Below are 12,119 nucleotides of genomic sequence, written 5' to 3'. Positions count from 1 at the left end.
TGCCAGGGATTGAACCTGGGCTCTTCCGCATGCAAACCAGATGTTCTGCCACTGAGCTGTGGCCGTTGCCATTATACTACATTGTTTATTTCCCCAAGGTTAATAATATATCCATTTCCATTTATTTTTTGTCACAAGTAAATATAATATTCTTCAACAGCCTTCCCTGATCTAGTGCCCAGGTCTTGTTTGTTGATTGTTCTTGTATATCACTTTTTGCCAGAAAATAACCTCAGAGTGGTTTACATCAAAGCAAAACATATTAATCGGAATCACAGAAAACCTCTGGAGTGCCAAAGGTTCCCCACACCTGGCCTAGGATATGGTGTGGGGAGTTGTAGTGTGTGTGTGGGGTTCCACCTAAAAAATAAAGGGAGGCATCATACCACTTTTGGATGCAGTCGGGGGCATAGTTCAGTGGGCAGAGATCAAGCAGGAGGTTCCAGGATCAGTTCTTGGCATCTCCACTTAAATGGCCAGATAGCAGCTGATGGGAAACACCTTTCTCTGCCTCGGATCTTGGAGGGCCAACCCCAGTCAGAGTAGTGGGTAGGCTGGACCAGTGGTCTAGTTTAGAACAAGGCAGCTTCATATATCCAACCCACTGTAATTATTATTTACATTTATATCCCGCCTTTCCTCCAAGGACTTCAGGGTGGTGTACAGATATTTCTCCCCCTCCTGATTTTATCCTCACAACAACCCTATGAGGTAGGTTAAGCTGAGAGACAGTGATTGGCCCAAAGTCACCCGGTGAACTTCATCGCTAAGCTGGGATTTGAACCTGGGTCTCCCAGCTTCCAGTGTGACACTCTAATCCCTACACCACACTGGCTCTAAATTTTTTTATTTTTTATTTTATTTATTCTTGGATTTATTAGTCGCCCATCTGGGCGACGTACAAAACAGAATAATACATTAGACATTAAGCATACCATAAACATTAAAATATTAAAACATACAGTAAAAGTATCAACCCATCCCAAAAGCCTGCCTGAAGAGCCAGGCCTTTAAAGTCTGGTGGAAGCTCATCATAGAGGGGGCATGTCGGAGATCATTTGGGAGGGAGTTCCATAGGGTGGGGGCCAATATTGAGAAAGCCCTCTCTCTGGTCCTCACCAGCCTAGCTGATTTAACCGGTGGGATCGAGAGAAGGTCTTGAGAGGCTGATCTTGTCGAGCGGCATCCCTGATGGTGCTGGAGGCGCTCCTTCAGATAAACTGGGCCCAAACCGTATAGGGTTTTAAAGGTCAAAACCAACACCTTGAATTAGGCCCGGTAAACAACTGGTAACCAATGTAACTCCTGCAAAACTGGAGTAATATGAACCATTCCTAAACAAACACTTGTTCCGAAAGCATCCAGCGCAAGCACCTCCCTTTCCTGGGAAATCAAAAACTGTTTTTTATCTCCTTGGGTATATCCCAGAGGTGGGGATTTAAACGTTTTATCTAATTGTAAGTTACCATGGTCATTTTGGCAAACTCTTTGTTAGATACTGCTTAATTTACAGGCAGCCAACATTGTGTCCTCCAGATGTTGTTGGACTCAAGCTCCCACCAGCCCCAGCCACCAGGCCAATGGTCAGGGATGAGGGGAGCTGGAGTCCCAACAACATGCGGAGGGCACAGCGTTGGCTACTCTGGGCTTAGTTCTCTGTATGTTAAAATGGCTACTCACCAGTTGCTGCTGAGCATCTTGTACCTGGGTGACTGCTCTACCAGCTGCCAAATTTTGGAAGCCTGAGTTCACTGTGCCAGAGGTTCTTCCAGAAATAACTTTTTCTGTCGGGCTGACTTTTTTTGGGGGGGACGGACTGCACAATGATTGCCACATCTATTCTTGCTTCTCTTAATGTACATGTGGGTGGCCTGTATTGTGGCTCTCATGAGGTCTCCCCAGTCCCCCCAAATGGCTGCTCCTGAATTTTTGCCATAATGGTAATGGGGAGGGTGAAGTCTCCTTGCATGTCCCCCCTCTGTGTGTGTGTGTGGGGGGGAGGGAGGATGGCCACTGGCATGTGCCCAGATAGTCCACCCACTGTCACATGTGGGCTCTTGGGGGCAAAAACGTTGCCCACCTCTGCTCTAGAAATATCCACTGGAAGGAATGTCAATATTTATTCCTAGTCCTGATCACCAAAACACTATTGGTTTTGTCATAATTTTTTTTTGTCTTTGTGTTGTGTGTTTTTCTTCATTTTAGGGTAGCTACTGGAGACATCTATGCAACAATCCCTGAAACTGGGTTAACAAATCGAATCAAAGCTTTATTTGAACGTGCAATCGAGACTGAAAATGGTGCTCGTTGTCCATTGCTGTGGAGGCTATATATATACTTTATGGTGAGAGAGAGGGCCATAGTTGATCCTTCCCTCTCCCTAACCTTGGCTAACCTCATAGATAAATTCTGAATGCTGTTGGGTTGATTGAAAGCTGAAGGAAAATAACGTTTTAAAATTGGTTACAGGCATATTAATGCAATTCCTATCATAGCTTGATGATGGCAGGTATCTTGGCTGCAGAATCATTGGAAAACATGTTGCTCTTCTGTTCATGTAAAGGGGTGGGTGGGTAGTGATCTCTGCCACATCCACTCTCCATTTGCCACATTCCACATTTATTTCCAGATCTGGCACTTATGGACCACCAAGAGACTCAGGGTGCTATTCCATCTAGTCCTTCCCAGAGTAAACTCACTGAAGTGACTAAATTAGGTTCATTACTTTTAATGAGTCTACTCTTTGGTGGATATAATCCATAGGTGTTATTTCACATGGTATAATATTAATAGAGTTCTTTAAAATAAAGACGTCTATCAATCTGAATTTCTAATGTTCTCTCCTTCAATTCTAAATCAAAATAATTATGTACGTAGAATTCTGCTTTTGAAAAAATAACTGTGTCTATGTTTAAAAATGCACAAACTCTCACCTTTTCAGGTTTCTTTAGGAGATAAAGAAAAAAGCAAAGGACTGTTTTATAGAGCACTTCAGAACTGCCCCTGGACAAAAGTAGGTTTCTTTTTTTAAAAAAAAGCTTTTATTCATATTTTTTTCAATTATACAGTAACAAAATTTAGCATCATATAACAAATAAGTTGCCCTCCTCCCAGAGCCTTTGGTGGTTAATCTCTAAAATTTATTTAGAAATTTTGTCCATAAGGTCTTACCCCATAAGTCCTCTCCATAAAGTCCCCTGTGTATCTGGCAGAGTCAGACCAGAGTCCCAGTTATTTGCATTGGTGATAAAACAGAACCGTTGGTCGTAGCTGAAAGTAGGTTTCAACAAGTTCTGTTGTGCATGCTTTTTAAAGAAACTGCTAAGAAAGCAGGACTTGAAAAGTGGAGTGTGCAGCTATTTAATATATATTAAAAAGAGTAGAGACTGAAGGGTGCGTATATGACTGGTCTCCAGAATTCTATCCTGTGACTAGTGCCTAATTATTGATTTTTTAAATTCTTATTGTACCCTCTTGAGATTTTTTCCAAGCATTTCTTCATGTCAAGAGCAAATACTTATGTTTATTTCAACTGAAAATGTTGGACATACAGAATTGGAATTCTTTTTGTTTTATGGTCCACATTTGAGGGTTGATGGGGCAGGCTTGAGGGTTGGGAGCACTGAAAGGTCATTAGTGCACTTTGGAGCCATGATGCAAGATCTGTGGCACTATAGAAACCACCTTTACTTACACATCCCAGACAGCTTCTGCTTCATCTCCAAGTGCCTCAATCTGTTTTTGTTTTATTAGACCTAGGAGTTTGTTTTTTTCTTCTCTGCCTTTCATCACGACCACCAACTTGAGGGCTATGAATGTGCTCTTTTATTAATTGAAACCTGGTCTGACTTGTGTTCTTCCACAATCATGGTGGATGAGTTGGTTTCATTTTAATATTGTATTCATAGGTGCTATATATGGACGCCATAGGATATTTTCCAGATGAGCTGCAAGAGATCCTTGATCTAATGGCTGAGAAAGAGTTGAGAGTACGGGTACCAATTGAAGAGCTGGAGTTGCTGCTTGAAGACTAAAGAATGACGCAAAGACAGAAAATCGGCCTTTGCTTTAACAAGCCTTTGGTGAATGATTCTACACTTTTTTCATGGATGAGAATCAGTGCTTTTCCTTATTTTACTGCAGTGCTGGCTGAGTTTGATGGGGGCCATATACAAACAGCTGGAGGACACTTGGTTGGGGAAGGCTGATCCAAGAACATCTGTTCCATAACGTACAAGGATGGACACAGAGGCACAGCTATCTTTTCATCAGTTTTTCAAGTGCTTTTAGTGCTCTTCTGCAGGAAACTCTCAGGACAGGTGACTAGACCTGTGGCTGTGACCAGACATACAAGAGACGTAGCCAGATACACACAGTATAATGGGCAGTAGCCAAAGGGCAAGCCACTTTCTCCCTGCCGGTTATGGGTTTCTAGAACATATGAGCAGAATTGTTCTACACTTGTGACAGCTCTCGATATGTTAGGCAATGAAGCCTTATGTAACCAGATCTTGCAGTTTATCACAATTCACTAAGACAATGTAAATACACTTGTAAAAATAGTTTTAACTATTTTTGAACTGGACCCTCCTTCCCCCCCCCAAAAAAGGTGCAAAACATGTGAACTCTGCCTTTAGTGAATATTTTTCCTTGTTGCATCTGTGGAACTTAATATTGCAGCACCTGCTCACGCCCGTTCTACCTTCACAGTTATTTTGGGCCCTCCAATGAAGAGTATATAAAATTGTTTGGAACTCGCTTCTGCAGTTTGGGCTATTCACTACTGAAATAGGGTGGTGTATTAAGAGTTGCTAACCATGGTGCACGTTAGTTGGGACAGGAAACAAGTAAAGCCGGGTCATGCACTCAAGACATGGTCAGTTGTAAAAGAAATGAGCTCTGTCTGCTGTCTAAGGGACACTCCTGTTGTCCTGAGGGCATCTTAGGGCCATAGGATTTTGTGGCTCTCTTGCCTCCACTGATCAACCTGGGGCAGCCCCCTCCCAGCTGGCATGGCAAGGGTTAGTGCCCCTCCGCCAGTAGTGCTCCAGTAGTAAAGAGGGCAGAAGGGTGAATCACAGAATCATAGAGTTGGAAGGGGCCTGTAAGGCCATCGAGTCCAACCCCCCTGCTCAATGCATGAATCCAAATTAATGGTTGTCCAGCTGCCTCTTGAATGCCTCCAGTGTTGGAGAGCCCACCACCTCCCTAGGTAATTGGTTACATTGTCATAACAATCTAACAGTTAGGAAGTTTTTCCTGATGTTCAGTCGAAATCTGTTCAGTCAAAATCTAAGTTGAGCCCATTATTCCGTGTCCTGCACTCTGGAACGATTGAGAAGAGATCCTGGCCCTCCTCTGTGTGGCAACCTTTCAAATACATGGAGAGTGCTATCATATCTCCCCTCAGTCTTCTCCAAGCTAAACATGTCCAGTTCTTTCAGTCTCCTCATAGGGCTTTGTTTCCAGTCCCTGAACATCCTTATTGCCCTCCTCTGAATCCGTTCCAGTTTGTCTGCATCCTTCTTAAAGTGTGGTGTCCAGAACTGGATGCATTACTCAAGATGAGGCCTAACCAGTGTTGAATAGAGGGGGACCAATACCTCACACGATTTGGAAACTATACTTCTGTTAATGCAGCCTAAAATTCTGTTAATGCATTCTATTAATGCAGCCTTTTTTGCAGCCACATCACACAGTTGGCTCACATTCAGCTTATGATCAACAACGATTCCAAGATCCTTCTTGCATGTAGTATTGCTGAGCCAAGTATCCCCCATCTTATAACTGTGCATTTAGTGGCAGGGGCAATTTTGGATTCAGCAGATCTTCCCCCAGGATGGATGGGAAAGTACACCAACAATGAAGCTGGCATTCTAATTACTCATTCTAAATTTGATTGATGCTTCCAGACTCTCCAGATGGCTTTTATATTTTAAAATGACCCCACAGCAGCAGCACTGGATTCATTTAGGGATTATACGTAACCCGCTTAGAGGGTTGTTGTTTTTTTTTACAATCAGCGGTATATAAATCTTGTTAAAATAAAGTAAATAAAAAAGAATGATTAGCAAAAAAGGGCTGTTTCTGGTGTAAGGTAGCTCGCTGCAGATGAGGAAGATGAGCCAAATGAGTAGTGTCAGAACTGATTTATACATTTCAGCTGAATCAAGAGGTATTAACTGAACTGTACTAGTTCAGGATGAGAGGGCAAGAGTTGTATGCATATATGCCTGCCCTTGCATCAAGCATAAAAGTGAAGAATGTAAGTGAACAAACCCCTAAAGACCAATATGGCGTTTCCCATATGTGTGTTTAAATGGGAGTGTTGTGGTATGTACCCTGAAGTGGTACAGTCCAGTAAAAGCTTTTCCACTTGTCTGTTGAACATACAGGGTTGTATCCAATGAAGTTGTCCTGTTTGCGCAAGGAGTGCTCTTAACAGGACTTCCTGCTCCTCCCCCCAAATCTCCTCTGGAGGGTTGGAGGAACTCCCAGAAGAGATATGGGGGTACATGCAAGGGGAAGAGAGGGAGGGGAAGTTCTGTTGTGCAAGCAGGAGTCCTTGCACAAATAGGAAACTTATTCTCTCCCCAAACAAAAAAAAACCCCAAAAGAATCTTCTGAAAATAAGTTTGTAAGAAGAAACAGGACAAATACAGCAATAGAGCTGGGAGGCAAATTACCTTAGAACGGTGGTTCCCAACCTTTATGAGTACGGGACCCCCTTTATGAGCTCAAAAATGTTCATGGCCCCCCCACCCACTAATTGTAATTTTAGCCTCTGTTAATTGAAAAAAATGGTGCATGGCAAAATTGCATCTTCAAATATCCCTTTCCATAAAAAGCTCCCTGCAGACAGGTTTTGCCTTCTTTTCTTAATGCAAAGGATAATCAAATAGGATATCCCCCTCCCCACACACATAGTCTAAAGATGTACAGTCCTGTCTCCCAACACCAGTGGGTTAGTCTTGGACTAAGATCCAGGTTCAAATCCCCACCCAGCCACGAAGCCCACTGCGTGACCTTGGGCCAGGCACAGCCTCTCAGCCCGACCTATCGCATAGGGTTGGTGTAAGGATAAAATGGATGGGGGGAGGGAACCATGTACACCACCTTGAGCAACTTGGAGGAAAGGTGGGATATAAATGCAATAATAAATAATTTCAGCTGCAGTATATGGCCCCCAGCCTTAGCCAACTTGCTGTGCTTTTTTAAAATCATCATCATCCAAAAGCAGCAAAGTGGTAGTGGTGGGGATGCTAGATTGTGAAGACAAAAGGGTGGATAGATTGAGTAGGGGGGTTAGTGCTTTTAGGCCTTGGGATGATCATCAGACTTGGTTAGCATACACTTGGGGAATGAGAGTGGAGCAGAAGACAGATGAGCGCACGCACACACAAAAACACACCTGCTCCTGCAAGTATCTGTAGGTGTGCATGCACTTGGGCACATGGGAAGGGGGAAGCCCTCAACTGCCGAGATGTTGGGGATTGAACATGGGACCTTCTGAATGCAAAGCAGATGCCCTATCACTGAGCTGCAGCTGTTCCACCTTTTGTAACAAGGCCCAAAAACTTTTTCTGTATTTAGTGCCACTCATCACTACAATGCCATGGCTAAAGCCTTCAGATGCTAGTGGAGTCATGTGATATTCCTGTATTAATGTATATATGGTAAGTGCTGTTTGTATAGAAGATATGTGGTAAGTGGAATGAAAGAGGAGGGGGGAGTAAATGAGCAGTAGAATGCTGGATGATTGGCTGAGTGTTTGGATGGCTGAGAGTATAAATGGAAGGATGACCGTTGAATCTGGGTGGACGTGAGTGGGTTGTTTTGGTGGAGTTTGGAGGTGGGTGTGAGTTGGTGTATGTCAGGAGAGTGCGGAGAAAGAGGGAGGTGGAGTTCGGATTAGTAATAAGTCAAATATCACAGTAATAGATGAAACCATAAGCTTGTAGATCATTATCAAAGTTACCTTGTTATTAATGTTATTTAATAAACACTATTTTGGTTTACCGAAGGCCTGATCCTTGGCTGGGGTTTCAGAGACCAGAAGGGAGGGTAAGGTAATAACCAAGGCTGAAGGGAAACAGTAACAAATGGTGGCAGCGGTGAAGAGGAGAAGATAACATTATAAGTATCCAGAGCAACCCCGAGTTATGAGTTATCTGCATTGATACAAGGGGGTTGGGAACAGCATAGGCACGCAGTCACGAATGTAACCGGATAGAGAGACTCAGGCAAGGTCTCTGGGAACATTGGTTGTAGAACGTGACTGGTGGTGCTGCCTAGCAGGGGGATCTATTGAGATCTGTGCTAGAGCGGAGAGAGAAACCATAAAAAAGGACAGTCCGGACTGGTGGAGTCCCTGGTGGTGCCTAGTGAAAGGCAGTAGCCACGAGCAGGTAGGAACCTGACAGGGAGAGCCAGGGAAGGGCGTCACAAGTCACAACAGTAATTTCATACAGCCAGGCTCTGAAGCAACACTGTCTGGAACCTGCTAAAACCATCTACAGGCATACCCCACTTTAACGTACGCAATGGGACCGGAGCGTGTATGTAAAGTGAAAATGTACTTAAAGTGAAGCAATTGTCTATGCATGAACTGCACTGCAATTGCCACTAGATGGCAGTGGCTTCATGCCATTAAGTGTCCATAATTGCGAAGCGCGCGTACGTTAAGTGGGGTATGGTGGCGTATGGAGCATGTACATTATAGCGAGGCGACTTTAAGTGAAGCAACGTTAAGCGGGGTATGCCTGTACTTAGTCGGTTTCACTTGACAACCACAACAAAACTATAAGCACTCCAGGATTGAAAGTGGGAGCAAACAGAAGCTTACTTGATGTTTGTGCTGGGATTGCCTACACCTGGATAACAGCGTGTGTTTTAACAAGAGGATAGGGACAGGCTGCCTCTGTTTATAGGACTGGAAGCATAGTAACAATTATGGGGAGGTATCTGGATATTACAATACCCTCCCCCTTTGGGGCTTCACAGCTAGCATTTCCTATCAGAAGTGAGGACAGTTGCTTTCATGCTGCTAGAATCCCAACAGAAGTAGCACCCAACACAATTCAGTCATTAAAGCCTGTAATTTGTTACTTATTCTTCTATAAGTAATACGTTGCAGCACATTAACTAAATAAAGCTTCAGACTGCTCTGAAATCTAATATGGGCTGTCAACCACTAAGCTGCTAAAAGTATTCAGCTGGGGTGTTATGAGGTCTGGCCACAAAACAGGCCATTAACTGGATCTCAGGAGCCAAAATTGTATTCTCAGTATGTTCTCTTCAGCAGAGATAACTCAATGGGGAGCAGAGGATATTGTTTCACCATTGGCTTTCTTAAAAGGGGATGTTCTGTAAAGCGGACTCGTTTGCAAAAGTTACCTACTTTCCCGATGCTCTGCTTCAGAAAAAAGGGGTGGGGAAACATACATTACTGAATCCCAGCTCTGTGGTGGTAGGCACATTTATTTGAAAATAAATTCCACCAAAATCAATGGGGCATACTTTCAAGTTTAAGATCAAGCTCAAAGTTACATTTGGCATCTGTAAATATTTTTAGCTTTATGTAGTGGGGGCATATGCCTCTGTCAAGATCTTAAAACTTGTTTAACTGTCCTGGCTGCAGGCCAGGGAAACCTGAACACTAGTTCTGTGGAGGGGCTGGGGGCTGGATAAGTGAAGACTCTTGGAATCCTAAAAAACAAAACATTAATTCCCAAGATTATTTGGGGGAGGCTGAGGTGTTTAACCCACTTTCCAAATGGCTTAAACTTGCAGTGAACAAATGTACCCAATATATTAATGGTTAGTGCAGGCAAAACTGCTGCTTCCCTGTTGGCTATGAACTTTGTTTCCTGTTATGTGAGCTTCAAAACAAAAGCATGTGGAGCTTAAAACAGTGAAGAGCAGACAGGGGCTGATAGACAGGTAATACTCCTGATCCCTGAAGCAGGGCATGACAATGTGGGCCACCTCTTAGAAATTCTTCCTACCAATTTTGACTGTAGTTAAAGCTTACGTTGGCACAAAGCTTACGTTGGCACAAAGCTTAACCAACAGATGCTGTTAACCAAGATTTGGATTCACTAATAGGTCAAAAACCCCTTACAGTTTAAGAGCGTACCTATAGCCAACAGATATTTCTATCAACCTTTAAAAAGCAAGGAAATTGGGCAGCTATAGTGAATGCACCGAGGAGCAGGAGACCAGACCTCCTCTCTGAGATATTGCACTGCCCTACAAATGTGTCAAAATGAAAACACAATTTGGGTTGGTCTTTCACAGTCCAATCCACTTCCTGTATAGTTTGGGAGACTTTGGGAGGGAGGGGCAGGAGGGAGGGGATAGGAGGGAAAGGTTGGGTTTTATCATTTGCATCTTTAAAAATGAAAAGCAATTGCAACACAGAAGTACTTTTTGAACATGGCTGATTTTTAATTAATTTTAGCAAATTATGAGACCTCTAACAGAAAAAAGTCCAACAGGGTCTGGATTTTTTACTCCTTTTTCCCCAACTTTAAACTCTGGTTTCTCTGAGCGTTTTGTGTATTGCCTTGAAAACTTAAACAAGCGTTTCTGAGTTCAGGACTATTAAGTTTAGTAAGATTTTGTTTTGAAATGAGCTTATGGGAAGCAGCAGAGTGGCATGGGGGTATTTTCAATTTAACATGGTGGAATGCAGTCAATCCATTATCATAGTGTATAATACTAGTTTCAAATGTGGCTTAACAGTGTGGTCTACATCCACCATGCCAATTTAAGCCTTAGCCATAGTTTAAGCAACCAGGCAGAATTCTTGCAAGAGAGCATGCAACTGTGGTTAAGACCTGGAAATGTTTATAAGCGATATCCAGTGGATCCACCCACCAGTGGAACAGATTCCCCCTCCCTCTGCAGCCCCCACCCAAATTTGCTGCAGAGGATTGCAGGACCCTCTGGAGCAGCTGGTGTGTGTTATGAGGGAGGGGGGAAGGAGAGAGAGAGACTGACTGCAGTGGGGAAAAGAGGAAGAATTTGCATTGCATGGCCAGAAGTCCACTCATACAGCATTAGGTGTCACCCTAAGTGTTTTGATCACAGCCACAAACCAACATGCACAAAGAACAGTAATTGCTCTGGCAACAGAGTAAGCCAGCCCAATTCATCCAATGAGTTGTCATACTGAATAAACAGTACAAATATGGCGAATGAAACCTGTTAGTCAGAGTGTCTAAGTGCTTGTAAGCACAACTCACCCACCGTGAGTGATGAGATAGAATAATTCTGTCACTGAAACATAATCAGCAAAAGGCCGCCTGCCCCACAGCAGCTCCTTTGTGATTACGCTTCTCCAGCAACATCTACCTCTAGTACTTCATATTGTCAGAGGCTGTGCTGCTGAGTCTGAGATAATATACAAAAGCAATTTGCTTTTGGCGTAGCTTAAATTGTTCACCGGAGCCATGAGAAACCCCTGCAGGCTTAGAACTCAAGCTTCATCATTCAGAAGTAGAGGGGATCTGCTAACAGTTAATGGTGCTTGTAGCTCAGCAGAGGTACAGATACACCCCTAGTTGTTTTGAATACTACACACATACATTAACTCAATATGAACTCTCCATTTCAGGGCTTCTTTTAGCTTTCCGAAGGGAAAAGAAGTAGCTGTTGGCTTGTTACCAAGAGCAACTCTTCCCTCTGCTCCAGCGTGACAAATTTGAGCTATCCTGCACTTTTTGCACTAGACAAGGAAGTGGGCTATCAAGAATCTGCCTGCTGCTGCTAGACATTTGGCTAAAGTAGGAATGGGGAAGCTGCAGATGGTATAACTGCCATCATCCCTGACAACTGGACATACTGGCTGGGGCTGGTGGGAGCTGAAGTCCAAAACATCTGAAGGGCACCACACTGGGGAAGGCTAAACTAAAGGGTGTTCTTCAAAGAGGATCCTAAAAACTACACCAAAATTAAGATGAGCAAGCTACCATACATTGCATCAGACCACTGGTAATAAAATGGCAGGAGTCTCATATCATGCAGGATCTTTCCCACTGCTCACTAGCCTAGCCTTTTAATACAATGTAAACACTGAATCTGGGATGTTCTGCATGCAAATCATATGCTCTACT

At 43.4% G+C, this 12,119-nt stretch overlaps 1 protein-coding gene across 1 annotated transcript in view; it reads left to right on the top strand.

Annotated features, from left to right (window-relative positions):
- NRDE2 (NRDE-2, necessary for RNA interference, domain containing) overlaps positions 1–7,992 on the top strand; it is a 47,717-nt gene extending 39,725 nt beyond the window's left edge. The window contains exons 12-14 of the mRNA XM_061611945.1: positions 2,206–2,344; positions 2,942–3,013; positions 3,909–7,992. Of these exons, the coding sequence (XP_061467929.1) occupies positions 2,206–2,344; positions 2,942–3,013; positions 3,909–4,034 (337 nt within the window). The 3' untranslated portion in view covers positions 4,035–7,992. The remainder of the gene's footprint in view (positions 1–2,205; positions 2,345–2,941; positions 3,014–3,908) is intronic.
- The last annotated feature ends 4,127 nt before the right edge of the window (positions 7,993–12,119 follow it).

The sequence above is a fragment of the Rhineura floridana genome, chromosome 2 (assembly GCF_030035675.1).
Source record: "Rhineura floridana isolate rRhiFlo1 chromosome 2, rRhiFlo1.hap2, whole genome shotgun sequence".
Taxonomy (NCBI): Eukaryota; Metazoa; Chordata; class Lepidosauria; order Squamata; family Rhineuridae; genus Rhineura; species Rhineura floridana.
The sequence above is the reverse complement of the archived record's forward strand: the minus strand, read 5'-3'. Positions and strand labels throughout refer to the sequence as shown.